Here is a 19,162-nt window from a genome sequence, read left to right on the forward strand (position 1 = left end):
CATGTGGAGGGTGTAACACAGGAGGGTCTGGACTCCCTGGGCTGACGCCGTCCCTCCCCAAAAAGAAACGCTAACAATCAAATTCTCTGTCACCATCAAAGCAAAATTTTATGAACTAACTTCTTGGTTCCAGTCCTGCATGTAAAGAGTCTGGAAGTCATCACTCCATCCTAACAAATAAAAAGCTAAACAAGCTGAAAAGTCAAGTCCTCATAGATCCCTCAGAGAAGTGAGCTCACAGGGCAAACTGCTGCTCCCAGAACTGGGGAGACCAGCAGGGGAATACAGAGGGTCAAAATTTCTGGGGCAGCAAGTTCTGCAGGAGGTAAAGCTGGGGAGGGACCCGAGCTGCAGAATGAACCACCGGAGGCTCACTGTGGGTGAGCCTGACGGGTAAGAACTCCGGTGGGGGAGGCCCAGGGACCCCACAGTTCCGTGACTTTTACCCTTCAGGCCTCCAGTGGTGGGGGGAAGGAGCCATTCTGAAATAGCAGAAGCACTCCGTTGTTAACAAGGCCAGGCCTCAAGAGAGCTAATCAATCCGGAGGAAGGGGAATGCCCAGCTCCGGGGGACTCTAACCATCCTGTCCCACCTGAGTGGCAGGACAGCTGAGCAGCAGTTGTGAAGCTGACACCTGGGGCGCAGGCTCACTAGGAGACTGACACCTGCCACATAAGGACAGCACGCCTCCCCTCCCCCACACTTTATCAGCACATCCCCAAAGGCCTGGTTACTGGGGTTCTTTTTACCTAGGACATCGTATCTGGGTTTCTAAGAAAAAATTACAAGGCACACTAAAAGGCAAAAGCATAGTGTGAGGAGACAAAGCAAGCACCAAAACCAGCCTCAGATATGGCAGGATGTTGGAATTATCAGACCAGGATTTAAAGCAACTATGATTACTACGTTAAGGGCTCTAATGAAAAAAGTAGACAATATGGAAGGACAAATGAATACTGTAAGCAAAGAGATGAAAATTCTAAGGAAGGATTATAAAAAAATGCTAGAGGTTAAAAACACTAACAGAAATGAAGAATGAGTTTGAGAGGCTCACTGGGAGACTGGCCATGGCTGATGTGAGAACCTCATGGCTTGAGGCTATGACAATAGAAACTTCCCAAATAAAAAGCAAAGATTAAAGAAAAAAGATTGAAAAAAAAAAGAAGCCCCAAACAAAACAAAACAGAATACTTAAGAACTGTGGGACAACCACAAAAGGTGAAACGTGTGTAATGGGAATACCAGGAGAAGAGAGAAAGGAATAGAAATATTTGCAGCAATAATAACTGAGAATTTCCTCAAGGTTAATGTCAGACACGAAACCACAGATCCAGGAAGCTCAGAGAACACCATGCAGGATAAATACCAAAAAAACTGCACCCAGGCACAGCATATTCAAACTGTAGAAAATTAATGATAAAGAAAAAAAAATCTTGAAAGAAGACAGAGGGGAAAAATACCACTTTAGAGAAACAAAGGTATGAATTACATCCAACTCCTCAGAAACAACGCAAGCAAGAAGTGAATGCAATGAAATAACTCAAGGGTTGAGAGAAAAATTCATCAACCTAGAATTCTGGACCCTGTGAAATTAATCTCTAAGAGTGAAGGAGAAATAAGGACTTTCTCAAAATTGAGGGAATCTGTTGCCAGTAGATCTGCTTTGCAAGAAACGTTAAAAGAAGCTCTTCAGAGAGGAAAATGATTTAGGTCAGAAATGCAGCTCTCCATAAAGAAAGGAAGAGAATCAGAGAAGGAATAAGTGAAAGTAAAATTACACTTGGAATTTTTCTTATTTTTTTAATAAATTTATTTTATTTATTTATCTTTGGCTGCATTGGGTCTTTGTTGCTGCGTGCGGGCTTTCTCTAGTTGTGGCGAGCAGGGGTTACTCTTCATTGCGGTACACGGGCTTCTCACTGTGGTGGCTTCTCTTGTTGCAGAGCATGAGCTCTAGGCGTGCAGGCTTCAGCAGTTGTGGCACACGGGCTTAGTTGCTCCGCGGCATGTGGGATCTTCCTGGACCAGGGCTCGAACCCGTGTTCCCTGCATTAGCAGGCGGATTCTTAACCACTGTGCTACCAGGGAAGTCCCATTTTTCTTATTCTTAATTGATCTAACAGATAACAGTTTGCTCAAAATAATAATAGCAACTATGTATTTGATTCTGTATGCTTATATATGTTTATATATATGAATGGAGTATGAAATGAATGACAGCAATGATACAAAGAATGGGAGGGAGAGATTCATAATATTTTGCTGTAAGACACTTGTACTAACTGTGAAGCAGGACAGTGTTGTTTGAAGTTAGACTTGGATTAGCTGTAAAAAAAAAAAAAGGTAAAAAAGGGAGAAAATGGAATCATATAAAATGTTCAATTAAAACTACCAAAGGCAGGGATTTCCCCGGTGTCGCAGTGGTTAAGAATCCGCCTGCCAATGCAGGGGACATGGGTTCGATCCCTGGTCCGGGAAGATCCCACGTGCCGCAGAACAACTAAGCCCGGGAGCCACAACGACTGAGCGTGTGTACTAGAGCCTGTGAGCCACAACTACTGAAGCCCACAAGCCCGTGCTCCTCAACAAGAGAAGCCACCACAATGAGAAGCCCAGGCACCGCAATGAAGAGTAGCCCCCACACGCCGCAACTAGAGAAAGCCCACGTGCAGCAACGAAGACCCAATGCAGCCATAAATAAGTAAATAAAATTTATATTAAAAAAAAAACTAGGGCTTCCCTGGCGGCGCAGTGGTTGAGAATCTGCCTGCTAATGCAGGGGACACGGGTTCGAGCCCTGGTCTGGGAAGATCCCACATGCCGCGGAGCAACTAGCCCCGTGAGCCACAATTACTGAGCCTGCGCGTCTGGAGCCTGTGCTCCGCAACGAGAGGCCGCGATAGTGAGAGGCCCACGCACCGCGATGAGGAGTGGCCCCCACTTGCCGCAACTAGAGAAAGCCCTCACACAGAAACGAAGAGCCAACACAGCAATAAATAAAAAAAATAAATAAATAAAAAAATAAAATAAAAAAAAACTATAGGGCTTCCCTGGTGGCACAGTGGTTGGGAGTCCACCTGCCGATGCAGGGGACACGAGTTTGTGCCCCGGTCCGGGAATATCCCACATGCCGCGGAGTGGCTCGGCCCATGAGCCATGGCTGCTGAGCCTACGCATCCAGAGCCTGTGCTCCATAACAGGAGAGGCCGCAGCAGTGAGAGGCCCACGTACCGCAAATAAATAAATAAATAAATAAAAAATAAAAGGCAGAAAAAGAGTAGAAGACAAAAGAACATAGAAAAAGGGCAAGGAATAGAAAAGAATAACAAATATGGTAGACATTAATACAACTATATTAATAATCACTTTACATTGTCAGTGGTCTAAATACACCAATTAAAAGACAGAGATTGTCAGAATGGATCAAAAAACAAGACCCAACTAACTACATGCTGGCTACAAGAAATCCACTTTAAATATAAAGACACACATAGATGAAAAGTAAAGGGATGGCAAAGAGATACCATTCTAATACTAATCAGAAGATGGCAGAAGGAGCTATATTAGCTTCAGACAGAACAAACTTCATAACAAGGAAAGTTACCAGGAATAAAGGAGGGCAATATATAATGATAAAGAGGTCAATTTGCCAAGATGACCTAACAATCTTTAATGTGTATGTGCCTAACAAGAGCATTAAAACACATGAGATAAAAACTTAGAAACCTGCAAGGAGGAACAGATGAAGCCACTATCATAGCTGGAGACTTCTCTCTCAGGAAGGGACAGATCCAGCAGGCAGAAAATCAGTAAGGACACAGGCGAACTCAACACCACCATCAACCAACTGGTGATATAACTGACATTCATCCAACAGGAGAATACACATTCTTCCAAGCTCACATGGAACAGTCACCAAGACAGACCACATCCTGGGCCATAAAACACACCTGAACACATTTAAAAGAACACAAATCATACAATATCTGCTTTAAGACCACAGTGGAACTAAAAATCAATATTGGAAAACCTCAAATTACTTAGACTTTCAACAACATACTTATAAATAATGTACAGGTTAAGAACAAATCTTAAAGAAATTAAAAATATTTTGAACCAAATAAGAATGAAAATACAGCTTATCAAAATTTGTGTAATGTAGTGAAATCAGTGCTTGGCAGGAAACTGACAGCACTGAATACAATATGGAAAAGAAGAAAGACTTGAAATCAATCATCTAAGCTTCTACCTCAGAAAACTAGAAAAAGAAGAGCAGAATAAATCCTAAGTAAACAAAAGAAAATAAATAATAAAAATTATAAATCTAAGAAATAGGAAAAAAACCCTGAAAACTGGTTCTTCGAAAAGATTAATAAAATCAGTAAGCCTCTAGCCAGGCTAACTATGAAAAAAAGATAGAAGACAGAAGTTAGAAATGAGAAATGAAAGAGGGGACATCAATACAGATCCCATGGACATTAAAAGGAGAATAAAGGAATACTATTTACACCTCTACGCCTGCAAATTTGATAACCTAAATGAATGGGCCAATTTCTTGAAAGACAAAATCTCCATAACTAGGACAGGAAAAAATAGATAATTTCAACAGGGCTATATATATTTTAAAAATTGAATCAACAATTATTAACCTCCAAAAACAAACAGCACTGGGCCCAGCTGAGTTCATTGGTGAATTCTACCAAACATTTAAGGAAGAAATTATACTAATTCTCTACAATCTCTTCCAGAAGATAGAAGCAGAGGGAACACTTCCTACCTTATCCTATTAGGCCAGCATTACCCTATTAACAAAACCAGACAAGAAAAGAAAACTATAAACCAACACCTCTTGTGAATATAGATGCAAAAATCCTCAACAAAATATTGGCAAATTGAATCCAACAATGTATAAAAAAGGACGGTACACCATGACCAAGTAGGATTTATCCCAGGTATGCAAGTCTGGTTCAATATGAAAATTAATTAATGTAATCTACCACATTAAGAAGTTAAAGAAGGAAAGTCACATGATCATATTAATAGATGCAGAAAAAGCATTTGACAAAATTCAACACTCATTCATGAATAAAAACTCTCAGCAAACTAGGAATAGAGGGGAAACATCCTCAACTTGATAAAGAGCATCTAAAAAACCCCTTCAGCTAACACCATATTTAATTGTGAGAAACTAAAAGCTTTCCTGCTAAGATCAGGAACAAGGCAAGGATGTCCTCCCTCATCTCTCCTTTTCAACATCATACTAGAAGTCCTAGCTAATGCAGTAAGACAAGAAAAGGGAACGAAAGGTATAATATAGATTGGGAAGGAAGAAACAAAACTGTCTTTGTTTGCAGGTGACATGGCTGTCTAGGTAGAAAATCTGAAAGAATCAACAAACAAAAAAATTCCTGGAACTGTTAAGTAATTATAGCAATCCTTGTTATAATTGGAGGGTACAAGTTAAATATACAAAAGTCAATTGCTTTCTTCCTATATATGAAGAATGAACAAGTGGAATTTAAAATTAAAAGCACAATACCATTTACATTAGCATCCCCCAAATCAAAATACTTTGGTACAAGTCTAACAAAATAGGCACAAAATGTATATGACCAAAACTATAAAACTCTGATGAAACAATTTAAAAAGAACTAAATAAATGGAGAGATATTCCATGTTCATGGATAGGAAGACTCAATATTGTCAAGATGTCAGTTCTTACTAACTTGATCTGTAGATTCAACACAATCCAAATCAAAATCCCAGCAAGCTATATTCTGCGGGTATCAACAAACTAATTCTAAAGTTTACACATGAAAAGGTAAAACAAACAGCCAAACAAACAAAAAAAAACCAGAAAAGCCAACACAATACTGAAGGGAAAGAACAAGGTTGGAGGACTGACATTACTCAACTTCAAGACCAAATATAAATCTAAAGTAATCAAGACAACATAGTACTGGGCAAAGAACAGACAAATAGGTCTATGGAAGAGAAAACAGAGCCCAGAAATAGACCCACATAAATATAGTCGACTGACTTTTGACAAAGGAGCAAAGGCAGCACAATGAAACAACCATGGCCTTTTCAACAGTAACACTGGAACAACTGGATATCCACATGCAAGAAAAAAAAAAAAATCTAGATACAGACCTTACAACCAAATGGATCACAGACATAAATATGAAACACAAAATGATAAAACTCCTAGAAGACAGCATAGGAAAAAAATCTAGGTAACCTTGGGTATAGCGATGACTTTTTAGATACACTGAAGGCATAATCTACAAAAGAACTCATAAAGCTAAACTTCACTAAATTAAAACTTTCTGCTCTGGGAAGGACGCTGTCAAGAGAATAAGAAGACAAGCCACAGACTGAGGGAAAATATTTGCAATCCCACATCTGATAAAGGACTATTATCCAAAATACTCAAAGAACTCTTAAAAGTCAACAATAAGAAAAGGAGCAACCCGTTTAAAACGTGGGCAGAAGACCTGAGCGGACACTTCCACAAAGTTTTACAGATTAGGGAATTGCAAATTAAAACATCAATAAGCTACCACTTCCAAACTATTAGAAGGGCCACAATAAAAAAAAAAAAAAAAAAAAAAAACAAACTGTGATAATACCAATTGCTGGTGAGGATGTGGAGCAAAATAAACTCTAATTCATTGCTGGTGCGAGTGCAAAATGGTGCAGCCACTTTGGAAGATAGTTTGGCAGTTTCTTATAAATATAAATGTATTCCTACCATATGATCCAGCAGTGGCACTCCTTGTATTTACCCAAATGAATTGAAAACTTATGTCCACACAAAAAAACTGCACACAGATGTTTACAGCAGCTTTATTCATAACTGCCAAAACTTGGAAGCAACCAAGATGTCCTCTGTAGGTGAATGGATAAATTGTGATATATCCGGACAACAGAATACAATTCAGTGATAAAAACAAAAGTGCTACCAAGCCGTGAAAAGACATAGATTAACGTTCAATGCATGTTACTAAGTGGAAGAAGCCAGTCTGAAAAGGCTACGTCTGATCTGATTCCAACTATGTGCCATTTTGGAAAAGGCAAAAACCGGGGAGACAGTAAAAGGATCGGTGGTTGCCAGGGATTGGGGGAAGAAGGGATGAATAGGCAGAGCACAAAGGAGTTTTAGGTCAGTGAAACTACTCTGTAGGATACCGTAGTGGTGAATTCACGTCACTGAATATACAATAATGAGTGAGTCCTAATGTAAACTATGGACGCTGGGTGATGATGATGCGTCAGTGTTGGTTCACTGATTATAACAAATGTCCCATCTCGTGGGGGATGTTGATAGTGGCGGAGTCTGTGCACGGGGGGCGGGGGGGGGGCGGGGGGTCTATGGAAACCTCTGTACTTTCTGCTCAATTTTGCTGCGAACCTAAAACTGCTCTAAAAAAATAAAGTCTCTTAAAAAAACAAAAATCTGTGAACCGATACATCCCATCCTGTATTTTTTAGTTTATTCTACTGATATTTTTTCTTCCAAGAAATTTTTGTCACCTCCCAGTAAACTCATTTCACCACCCACTAAGGGCCTGAAGGAAGACAGCAAAACATTGCTCTAGGGCAGTGTCTGCAGCTGCCCTAGGAAATGCATTCCCTACCCCACAGGCGATACACTCCAGATGCCACATTCAGCTCATTCACAGTTAGTGGGCAAGACAGGTCCCCACCACCCACCAGCAGCCCAAGGCTGGCCTGGCCCTGGGAGCTGCTGCAGTACCTGGAGGGAGGGTCTCCATGCTCTGTGCTTTCTCATCCCCGTTGCTGTGATGAAGGTCTTTCTTTTTAATTGGGTCAATGTCATTCCAGTCCTCCTGGGGGAGCAAAGACACCAAATGAGTCGACAGGTTCCTGGAGCCCACCTTCATTCATCAGGTCAATAAACAATGAGTCCTCCCATCCAGAGGACCGCACCCCAGACCTGCTCAGTGGTGGAGACCCAAGGAAAGAAGTGACTCTGTCCAAGTTCTTGGCGTGAACTTTCCAAGGAAGGACCTGAGTTTCTCTCTCCATTTTCTATGTGTATCACTTATCTATGGAAAGAAATACTCTGGAAACTCCCTGGGCTTTGAGGATCTGGGAGGGTGGGGAAGGGAGATAGGGAAACTGGATGAAATAAGAGAATTCAATAGTGGTTAAATCAAAGCCATTAAAATAAGGGTAGCTCTCCAGACGCCTTCTATGGCTTAAGGGCACCTTAGGACCAGAGTCTCCCTCAGGGCCATTGAGCCCTGCTCAGAGGTTGTTAAATGATTCCTTTCATCCCACTGAATAACAGCGGAGGAAGGGCAAAGGATGGCGGAGCTTTTCCTCCGCTCCTCTAGAAGGGCTGCCAGTGGAAGAGAGCTGCAAACTAAGGGCTTAATGTAAAACCAGAAGAAGAGAGACGCTCTGGTAGAATTTATTCAACTCATCTGCACGAACAATTTAATCTATCAACATTAATCAAACAACCCCATGACCACAGAGCTAAATATATTTTTCAACCACTTGGGATCTGATTTCTGTGAATATAATAAGAAAGGTTTCTGTATATAACCCAAATAAGAAATACCCCACGGCTAGTAATTTTCCCACACAGACTTTGGTGGGCCAAGCGCTGTCAACTGGCCATTTCCCCAGCAGATGCTATTAGGATGCTGGCGGCCTTAGGTCCCCTCCCTCAGGGGAGACCCAGCCAGTTCTGCTCAGGTTTGTTCCACTAACATTCCTCCAACCAGCATGGGCTGTGTGACCGCTGGGGACATTTTGGCTCTTAACTGGATGTGAAGCAAGATCTGCAGGAAGCGTTAATTCTCAGGGGCTAGGCCAAATCAGACATCTTTTTCCCAAAGGCAACTTGCTCTGCCAATAATCTGCATTTTTACTTAAAAAGTAGAGTAATTAAAGAGAAACGGCCTAAATCTCCTCCTCTGGAGGCCAGCTTTTCCTTCAGTTGCTTCTGAGGTGAAGTGAAGCTGGTTTATCCCCTCAAGGCCACCATGGGGATGATGGGCAGGGGGGCACTGGGAGGATGACTCCCTGTAGACACAGTGCGCAGGTCAGGAAGGCCCTGCACCTGGGTGGTCCTAGCCCACCCCGGCAACCTGTCACAAGGCCTTCTCAGGCTTTCAAGGGGCCCAGTGCTCTGACTTTTGAAGATCCTAGCCCACATTGTAACAAATGTATTAAAATGCATCTGTATCCCAATTTAAATACTTTTTGCTGTGAAAAAAATTTTTTGAATTGTGATTTGGCTTTGGAGATGACTTGGTTATAAATAAACTTTCAATTTACTATTGGCAAAGATTTCCAGGCAATCTTGGCACCTGCAATGGAGTGAGAGAATCTGACCTACTCTCTGCCTTCACGATATAAAGAAACATGCGAACACTAAATCCAGCAAGTAATGAAGTTAGCAGAGTCACACTGGGTAGACTTCTAATTAAGCTTATTAATATTTATTTTGCAGCTTGCTTGTAACATTTTGTGGCTAACAACTTTTTCCCTCAGGCATCTGGCCTACTACATACACTGGCTAACGGATCACACCATTTAACCTTGTACTCGAATAAAATCGAAAGTGAATGAAAAAAAAAGTGAACATTACTGGTGTGGTCACAGCACTGTAATATTCACCAAATCAACATCTGTAAGTCAATCATCAATGTTTTCTTAGAAAATAAATGTCTCCTTCTTCCCACAAATAAGATTGACTAGTCCATATGTAACACTCCCTAACCTGTCTCCCCTCCCCGCCCCCACTCCCCGGGACAATGAACTGAGTCCACCATAAAACTAAGGTCGAGGATGAGGACCTGCTATATAACGGGGGCACCGCAAAGTCCCAGTAGGCAACATGATGCTAAGTGCTATTTATGAATGCCTACTATGCACCAGGCACTGTACAAAGATACTTTTTCATCCTGGCAACAAGCCTGCCATTTTATAATTCCTACCTTACAATGGGGACACAGAAGATCAGAGAGGTTACGCAAATTGTCCAGGTTACACAGTGGGCGAGCAGCTCGAGTTGGCCCTTTATAAATCAGGATGGGGATGGCAGCCCAGGGCTCAGTTTGAACCAAGTTACAAGAGCCTGATTCTCACAATGTCATAAAAATCCCAAGAATACGTTTCTAGGGAGTCATCCAAAAAGGACTGTTTTGTTCTGGACTCCAAGTCAAAAAGTGCAAATCACCATGTTCACTACCAATTCCCAGAGTAGGAGGGGGGGGGAGGAAGGGGGGAGGAGAATGAGGGGAGAGGAGGAGGAGAGGGTGGAGGAGGGGAGGGGGAGGGTGGAGGAGGGGAGGGGAGGAGTGAGGAGGGGAAGAGGGGAGGGGAGGGAGAGGAGGAGGGTGGAGGAGAATGAGGGGAGAGGAGGAGGAGGGGAGGAAGGGGAGGGGAGGAGGGGAGGGGAGGAGGGGGAGAAGAGGGGGAGGGAGAGGAGGAGGGGAGGAGGGGGAGGAGGGGAGGAGGGGGAGAAGAGGGGGAGGGAGGGGAGGGGGAGGAGGGAGGTGCAGGGGAAGGAGGGAGAACACCTCTGCCGCTAATACAGGGCACTTCCTAGGTGCCCAGCCCCATTCTAGACCCTGCCCACAAGTTCATCCTCCTTATGGCGCTAGTACTGCCCCATTCTACAGATGAGGAAGCTGGTGCACCGAACACTGAGTCACACAGAACACACAGTGAGGTTAGAGATGAGCCGCAGGAAATTTAGTGCCGGAGCCTCCAGGGTCTCGATCATCCCAGTGCCACACCCTCGGAGAATACAGCTCCCCTCCAGCACCAAGGCAGCCCAAAGTAGAGGAAAACAGTGCATTTCCCACTCAGAACACGCCAGGTCACTATAAATTCCTCTAGTTCGGGCCGGCCCACCTGATCCACCGGCTGAGACGGTGCCCGCACGACCGCCTGCCACCCGCCTGTCATACCTGCTCTGCCTGTCACCGCCCCGCGCCTCTGCCGGACGTTAGGGAAGGGCCGAGGGCCCGGAGGACACCCCCGTGGGACAGCATGGCCCGTGCCCCTGTCACCGCCCCTCAGCAGAGAGTCCGGACTGGACCCCACAAGAGAAACAAGGCAACAGAACGACAAGGAGGAGAGGCGAGACACTCAGCGACTTTAGCCTCGTGCTCTGGAAACGTCACTCTGGTCGTGGTGAGGGGGAGATGGAGGGGACAGGAGAGGGGCCAGGAGGCCCGAAGGGCGAGGTAGCCAGGGAGGGGCGGCACAGCTGGCAGGGGGTGACAGTCACCCACAAGAAACGGGGGGAGTCGTTTGGGTGGGGGAGGGGTGGCGCCTGGAAGTGAAGACCGGTCTGTTCTGGAAATGCTGGGGTTACTGCGAGATACCAAGAGGCGGAAAAGAGATGGGGACCGGTGACTGGAGCTCTAGAATGGCCGGGGGGGGGGGCGGGGTTGACCCGAGTGAGGACAGGGTCCAGGGTGGCAGGAGAGGCCAGCATTTCAGGCACAAGTAGGACCCACAGCACGGCCTGCGAGCCAGAGCCTCGGGTTCTGGCCACGGCTCTGCCGATGACCCTGGGGGGCTGAGCAAGTGGCCTGTCTTCTCGAAGGCAGGGACAGGGGCTAAGCGCCTGGAGGTCCCCTCGGAGTCCGGGGAGCAGCCCCTCGCAGGAGCACTTGATCGCTCGTCCTACTTGTAACCCGCTAAGGGTCGGTATCTAGAAGAACTGCAGGTGTCCTTTCAAGGCAGGGGCTCGGGTACATTTCTTTTGTACCCACAAAAGCGTGGCGGTGGTCTTAGGGCAACTGCTCAATAATAAATGCAGCTGAAGAAAACCCTCATCCTATTTACTCAGATTGATTTAACTGGCTTTGCTCACTTTGCAGTGGAAGCTTTTCATTACAACCATCGCCCTCCCATACATTTGCATACGTTATAAGACTAATTTACACCAGTGGAGGCTCCGTTTAAAAATGGAAATGCACCAAATACAAACATATGGAGAGGCTCTCTCGCCCAGTACCTGCTGGTATCCAGGACCCGCCACAACTGAGCTGTTGGTTTCCTCTGTGTTCAGAGACGCAGGGACGGACAGGTCCTCTTTTTAGTGACAATCATAAACTGCTGGGATTAGAGGAGTAATGATGTGGTTTGATGCTGGGTCAAAAGTTGCAGAGAATTCGAAGCCTGTGATCTGATCCGTAAGTCTGCTATTATTTCCCAGGATGCAGACCCATCTCTGCTTTGCTTCTCCTGCCCTCAGAGGGATGCTGATACTATGAATACGTAATGAATGACTCACACACACACAGAAGATGCTGCAGACAAATGCAGACCAGGGAAGGCTCGCTGGTTCTCACTGAAAACTGAATTCTGTCAGGAAATGTAACCCGAGAACTAGGATTCTCTACCGACCAGACTGAGAGGACGCCGCTGCCCCCCTGCTCGACTTTACAGTCTTGGCTGCTACATCCACATGCAGCCTCCGGAAAGACCCAGAGAGCCTCGACTAGGGCACTGAGACCCTCTCTTCCTTGTTAGATGGCATTTGGGCCAGATACTGCAAACGCTAATTCCTCCTACTCACTAACTTACCTAGCTGGTAGCTATTATTATTAGATATTTGAATTTGGTTAGTTTTCAGTCCAAGAGCCCAAGGCATGCATTATTCTTACAGACGCATACAACAGAAACAGTCTATTACCTGAAGCACAAGAGGAATTAAATCAGGCCATGAGTGAGACCAAATGAAAATAAATGACTGAGGAACGTCTATTTATCTACCATAATTAAAGAGTTCGGCTGACAAAATCCATTCTAAGTAGGTAAAGCAGCAACGACTTTTAACAAAATGACGTTATTTTCAGAAACAGTAAATCCGATAGGTTGGTTTCTTGAACAGTTATGAAAATTAAGTGTAAATATAGGTTTAGTTATTAAAATAGTTTTCTCCACTCTATTCCCAATGTGATCTGTCTCTGTTTCAAAATAAGAGGAAATAGGGACTTCCCTGGTGGCGCAGTGGTGAAGAATCCGCCTGCCAATGCAGGGGACACAGGTTCGAGCCCCAGTCTGGGAAGATCCCACATGCCATGGAGCAACTAAGCCCGTGCGCCACAACTACTGAGCCCATGCTCTAGAGCCCAGGAGCCACAACTACTGAGCCTGTGCTCTAGAGCCTGCAAGCCACAACTACTGAAGCCTGTGTGCCACAGCTACTGAGCCCACGTGCCACAGCTACTGAAGCCTGCATGCCACAACGACTGAAGCCCGTGTACCACAGCTACTGAGCCCGCGTGCCACAGCTACTGAAGCCCGCGAGCCACAACTGCTGAGCCCGTGCACCGCCAACGGAAGAGTAGCCCCTGCTCGCCGCAACTAGAGAAAGCCCGCGCGCAGCAACGAAGACCCAACACAGTCCAAAAAAAAAAAAAAAAGAGGAAATAAATAAAATGCGCACTTGGTTTTTGCCAGAGACAAAGTACCAGTCCTGGTGGTGGGTGGGCCAGGGCCAAGAGGGAAGGGGGTGGGACAGAGGCGGGGAGGCCGCCGTGGGAGGGGTGGGCACAGCCGGCTGGCAGGTCTGGCCCTGAGGCTCGGCAGACAGCCGCCAACTTGTTAAGGGCACTAGGCCAACCCTCATGTCACAGATGAGGAGAGAACCAGAAGGACCAGGTGACTTCTTGTGTTCCCACCTGCTGCCAAACCAACCCCCTCAAAACTGAGTAACTTAAAACAGAAAGCACTTAGTATCTTGCACAGCTTCAGAGGGTCAAGAATCTGGCTGGATCCGGCCCACAGTCTCTCGTGAGCCCACGAGTCAGCTGGGGCTGCCGCCATCTGAAGGTCCGACGGGGCCCAGGGATGCTTCCAGGACGGGTCCCTCCAGGGCTGCTGACTGGAGGCCCAGTTCTTCACCAAGAAATCACCCACAGCCGCTGGCCTCCCCCAGTAAGTGACCTGGGAGGGGAAGAGGGGCAGGGGAGGTGGAGTCTAGGGAGAGAGGAGGACCCCAGGCCCGGTCCTGGAAACCACAGGTGGTCGCAGCTCCGCGTCATCCATGAGAGGCGCGTCACCAGTCCAGTCCAGCCCGCACACAAGACGAGGGGCCTAGACCCCCTGGTGAGAGGAGGTGCACAGACTCTAAAACCACCAGGTTCACCGACGCCGTAAGACTTGACAGTGGCAGCGATGAGGCCAAAGTATCCCGCAGGCAGACAGAACACCACTGTACCCCGACGGCGATTTGCGTGTGCAAGTCTGTGCAGTAAAAATGTCATTCCACCTCACGCTGCCCTCTTACCCACCGCCCAATATAAAGACTATTCCCGCCTATGGTAACGTGTTTGAATTACGAACCACCACCAAAATAAACATGCCTACACATGGGAAAACTAGGTAACAAAGAATAAATGTATACAGCTAAACCATCAACGGCTGCCTTCATTAAGTTTAAATGCCTAACGCTTTAGTTGTTAGCAAAGGTAAAAACATCGCTGGGGAGGAAAAAAGAAAACAGGTTGCTTTCACTCTCCACTTATGGAAATACATTTTGTCACCGTCAAATTCCTTCAGCTGACTAGACCGTATGCTCAGAGGCAGATCAAGTTATCAAATACACCATCTGAATGACTACTTGATTCCTTTCTCATCAATTGTCTACTTTTCACTGTTATTTGATGACTGTTCAGTGATTACCACCACTGCGACCAAGCTGTACAGCAACATGCCAGGTTGGGGAAAGAAAGCCAGGTTGCCAGATGTGTTAAAAAGATGCGATAATTTCTATTTCCACAGCCCACTTCTTAAGAGCGCACTGCCAAGCTAAGACACTGAAAACTAGTTAAGTGGTTTGCTTGAAAGCACATTTTCAAGAGTGGATTTAGTTTCCTGCTGAAGACCTAGACCCTCCCCGCCCAGCATTCTCCCTCTGAAGTGACCACAGGGGAACCACAGAGGCTTGTCCTTGTTTCTAACTGGTCAGGGTGGGGAACAAGCCCGAGGTCTTCTCTCCAGAGGGTGAGGAAGCCTCTGATACAAGGTGACGGCATCTAAACCTCTGTTTTCTACCTAGGGCATGTAACCCACTGACAAAGTGACAAAGGTAGTTTTAACTCACTGGGAAAGGGTCCTGAGGAAAGAAGGCCGGAACGCCTGGGGAGGCCCCTCAGCTAGGCTAGGCGTCTCCTAAAACCGGGAGCCTGTAGTCCGCAAACACCCGTATCTCTGCATTTATAAAGTCAGAGCGTGGTTGCCGCTTCTAAATAAGAGACCTGCTGGAACGGTGACTTGGTGTAAGAGGAAGAATGTCCTCTTCCCTGCTGGTCGTCACTGGAAGAGGAAGGGGTAGTGCTGGGCCCAGGCACCCCACTGCTTCTGAGCACTGTGTGGGTGGCAGTGAGTCCTGGCCCAGCCCATCCTGTCTCATCACTTCGGGCAGAGCTGGTAGAACAGGCCGCAGGAGCTGGAACAGCTCAGGTGAGCTTCCAACAGCAAGCTCCCACCAGAGTCCCAACCCTAGAGGGCAAGGCCAGTCTCCCCGAAGCCTGGTTCTGCCCCCACCCGCTTCATCCCAGCCTCCGGGCAAGGGGTCCAGCCGTGGGTGTTTTCTGGAAGCTTCCCAGGCAGCTCTAACACGCAGAGTTGAGAACCACTGGCTTCACTGATGTACTTAAAGTTTCCCACTCCTCAATCCAACTTGGCCCATGAAACTCAACATTGCTAAAATGGGAGGGGGCGAGTTTCTCCTGTGGGTTCAGAGACGGCTTCACACAGATTCACTTGCTCACAAATAAGACATGTGTTACGATGAAGGTCATCACCTCATTTATTTTACTGGGTAGCCTCAGAGAAAAGCAGGCTGTGAGAGACAGGGTGGGACTGTTCCATACCGGGGAGCTGTTACAATCACGCATACTGCAGTCACGAGCTGCAAGAACACCGCTACCCATCCCCTGCTATCTAACTTTTCTAACAAGCAGAGGGCCTAGTGCATCACCCTGCACATTCACTCCACACATGGTCTGCCAACTGCCTTAATTTAGTGAAAATCTTCCCATTTGAATCCCTGAGGCCATACAGATGAATGTCCATCAGTGAGGCACTCCTCAACCTAGAAGCCTGACACCTGAAGCACAGGAGGCGAGGGCTGGAAATGTCAGTCCCGGCCCACCTCTATCACCTGAGCCTGCCCAGGGTGGCTCTCTGGGACTCAGTTTCCCAATGTGTAAAATGGAAACTTAAAGAGACCTCTATCCCATCCCCTGAAATGATGTAACTGGCAGGGTCCCATTGGACTGCAAGGCCTTATATTAGTTAGTCACTGAGTCCCATCACTGAGAACATTTAACCTGCCTTCTTCCATTTTGAAGGCCCAGTCTTTACCCCTCTTTTAATTTCCTGCTCCAACTTCTAAACTTCCTCCTTTCCGTCCCATAATTAGCTCATTCTTGGACTTGTTAAAATGGATGCATTTGTTATCTCTGTGGACTATCCTCCCCAAACCCACAACTCCAGTCTAATCGTGAGAAAAACATCAGACAAACCCCAGATGAGGGATATTCTACAAAATCCGCGACCAGGCCTCCTCAGAACTGTCAGGGTCATCAAAACAAGGAAGGCGGGAAGCTGTCACAGCCCAGAGAAGCCTGAAGAGATACGATAACTAAATGAAACGTGGTACCTGGACAGGCTGTTGGAACAGAAAAAGGACATTAGGGAGAAACTCAGGAAATCAGAATAAAGTAGGAACCGTAGTTAATAATAACATTATCAACATTGGTTCTTTAATAATAAGCGAAACTGGTTATGGGATGCATAGGAACACTGCACTATGTTCCCATTTTTTCTGTAAATCTAAAACAGCTCTAAAAATAAAGTGTGCCCGTAGATCTTATTTACGTAAAAGGAAAATAATCATATTAAACACGCCTGAGCCAACACCTATCAACCATGTATTTCCAGGGTGTCTCCATTTTTAATGGCAATTTTGAACCCTTTCCCTTCAGGGAACTAAGGTGTGAGTCAGAATTTCCTGATTTTAAAGCCAATTTTGCAATGAGACACACACCCAGGGGCAACCTATTTCACGCCACAATCCTCTTTCAAGAGCAATCCATCAATCCTAACCCCTGTGCTCACAGCAGAGCAGCAGGTGGCCCTGCGGGGTGGGCAGGTGGGGAGTACAAGGAGGGCTATTAACATTCCTTATTCCTCGCAAGAGTTTACGATGCAAGACGGCTCCGGGTCCCAAAGCAGATGACGAAGGAGAGCCCACAGCTGAGCTATGCGCCTGACATTTATGGCCTCCTCCTTTATCACGTGCTCTCATTCCACCTCTTTCTTCCTGTAAAGAGAGAAACGGCTTCGCCTGTTAGGAGCCTTGGACAAAGCCCCTTCTTAACGGCTGCCCCTCTTGTTCTGGGATTCTCAACATTAGCTGAAGCAGGTTCTCTTACTTGAGGCAAATGATGAATTTCAGCAAACTTGACTAGAAAATGTCTTTTTACAAAAAACAAAAAAAACCCCAATGTATTTTAGAAAATTCTTTCCCCCGTGACTTATGTAAAAGTCAATTGTTTTTTAATATTGAAGAACAGTAATTCCCAATAGATGAGGAAAAAAGTGGCAGGAGAGAGGTTAGCATGTAGCCGCCTGGCCAGGCACTGAGCAGAGCTGCAGGGAGAAGCAAGCGCATCCTCGGCGGCCCTGCACCACCATCCCCTCCCTTCCACCTCCAGAGGCCACGCTGACGCCACCCCCCTCCCCGCATTCTCATCTCCTCCAGGACCCCCTCCACGCCTGGCCTGGCGGCATCGATGCTCTAGCAAAGCTGCTTCCCCACTTGCTTGGGCTCCCAGGTGTATGCGGGGTCGCAGAACCGGCTGCAATGCCGCCCTGTCACCTGTAGGTGCCGCCAGCTCGCACTACGTCCCCTCCACTGGGGCCTCGGGTCCTCATCCCACAGGTCCCTGCCCTGCTCAGCTCGGTAAACACCTGAGTCAGAACTGGCTCCGGGGAGGGATGGGTGAGACGAGACCCTCCATGGGCACCAGATCTTGAGTCTTCTGAAGAGCGTCTCCAGAGGAAAAGTGGGTCCTAGAATGAGATGCGAAGGCTCCAAGGGGGCCCAGGGTTACAAATGAAATGGAAAATTTGTAACTAAGTGTCTTTCCCCTTCTCTAATCGCAAATCCTCACAGAATCATAAATTCCTAGAAGTGTGGCCCAGGAACAGCTGACCAAGCATGAGCAGGAGGGCCTATCACCCACTGACACCCAACGCACAGGAGCAGGTAACCGCCCACCACGGTGCACGGAGCCGGTCCTCGTTGGAAGAGTCTCAGTTCAGGGAGAACGTGGATGTCGATCCACCTCTCTTCTGAGACAACCAGAATCAGAGAGACCTGGCCTCGGGAAAAGGGAAGATGTGGTGCAGTAGGGGAGGGAGGCAGATTTCCCAGAGCCGCTCTGGGAGAGGGGAGGGCAGAGGGCCCAGCCCACGGCCAAGGCCAAGACTAGGCAGGGCCGGGCAGCCTGAAGGCGGAAGGAGGAGGTGTTTGAAGAATATGTGATAATTCACGTCAAGGTCAGCAGGTAAAATGACGGTGACCACGTGGATTTTTTTAAAGGGAACTAGTGAATGTGCCTAGAGTACCAGAAACACCACGTAGGAGGTACATCTCAAAGATGCATGTCACCGCAACCAAGGAAATAAACTCGTGAGCATCTCAGTGAGATGATAGGGAGAGATTTTCTTAAGTTTCTAGCACATGAGCAACAGTAAATGGGAACTGTTCAGCATTTTTATTAATTTAAAATTTACATGTTCTCATCAACATTCTCTTGATTTAGAGTTCAACGGCTACTTGCCAGGTGAATATTACTCACACACTCCAGAAGGGCTGTCCTAAAACTATTTTTTTCATAAGGTCTTTATTAATTACAAATTCCTCTTTCACGATGGATTTGTGCAAACTGAACACTCATGCATCATTAGCCCATTTCACAGAGAAGTGACACCTGGGAAAGGGGGTTGATGCGGTACCACTGGAGCCTAGATTCCACTTAAGCCTGTTCCAAAATGCTCGTTTTTCCACAGTGCCAAGCTTTTTTCCCCCAAGGTTGTTTAGATCAGATTACAGAAGCCAGGTGGACCATTCACATCCAGCCC

The 19,162-nt window shown here is 46.4% G+C and overlaps 1 protein-coding gene across 1 annotated transcript in view; it reads right to left on the reverse strand.

The window, feature by feature from the left end:
- Window positions 1–19,162, reverse strand: part of GALNT2 (polypeptide N-acetylgalactosaminyltransferase 2) — a 178,987-nt gene that overhangs the window by 78,326 nt on the left and 81,499 nt on the right. The window contains exon 2 of the mRNA XM_082611509.1: window positions 7,761–7,854. Within this exon, the coding sequence (XP_082467635.1) occupies window positions 7,761–7,854 (94 nt within the window). The remainder of the gene's footprint in view (window positions 1–7,760; window positions 7,855–19,162) is intronic.

Source organism: Mesoplodon mirus, assembly GCF_964341445.2.
Source record: "Mesoplodon mirus genome assembly, chromosome: 2".
Taxonomy (NCBI): domain Eukaryota; kingdom Metazoa; phylum Chordata; class Mammalia; order Artiodactyla; family Ziphiidae; genus Mesoplodon; species Mesoplodon mirus.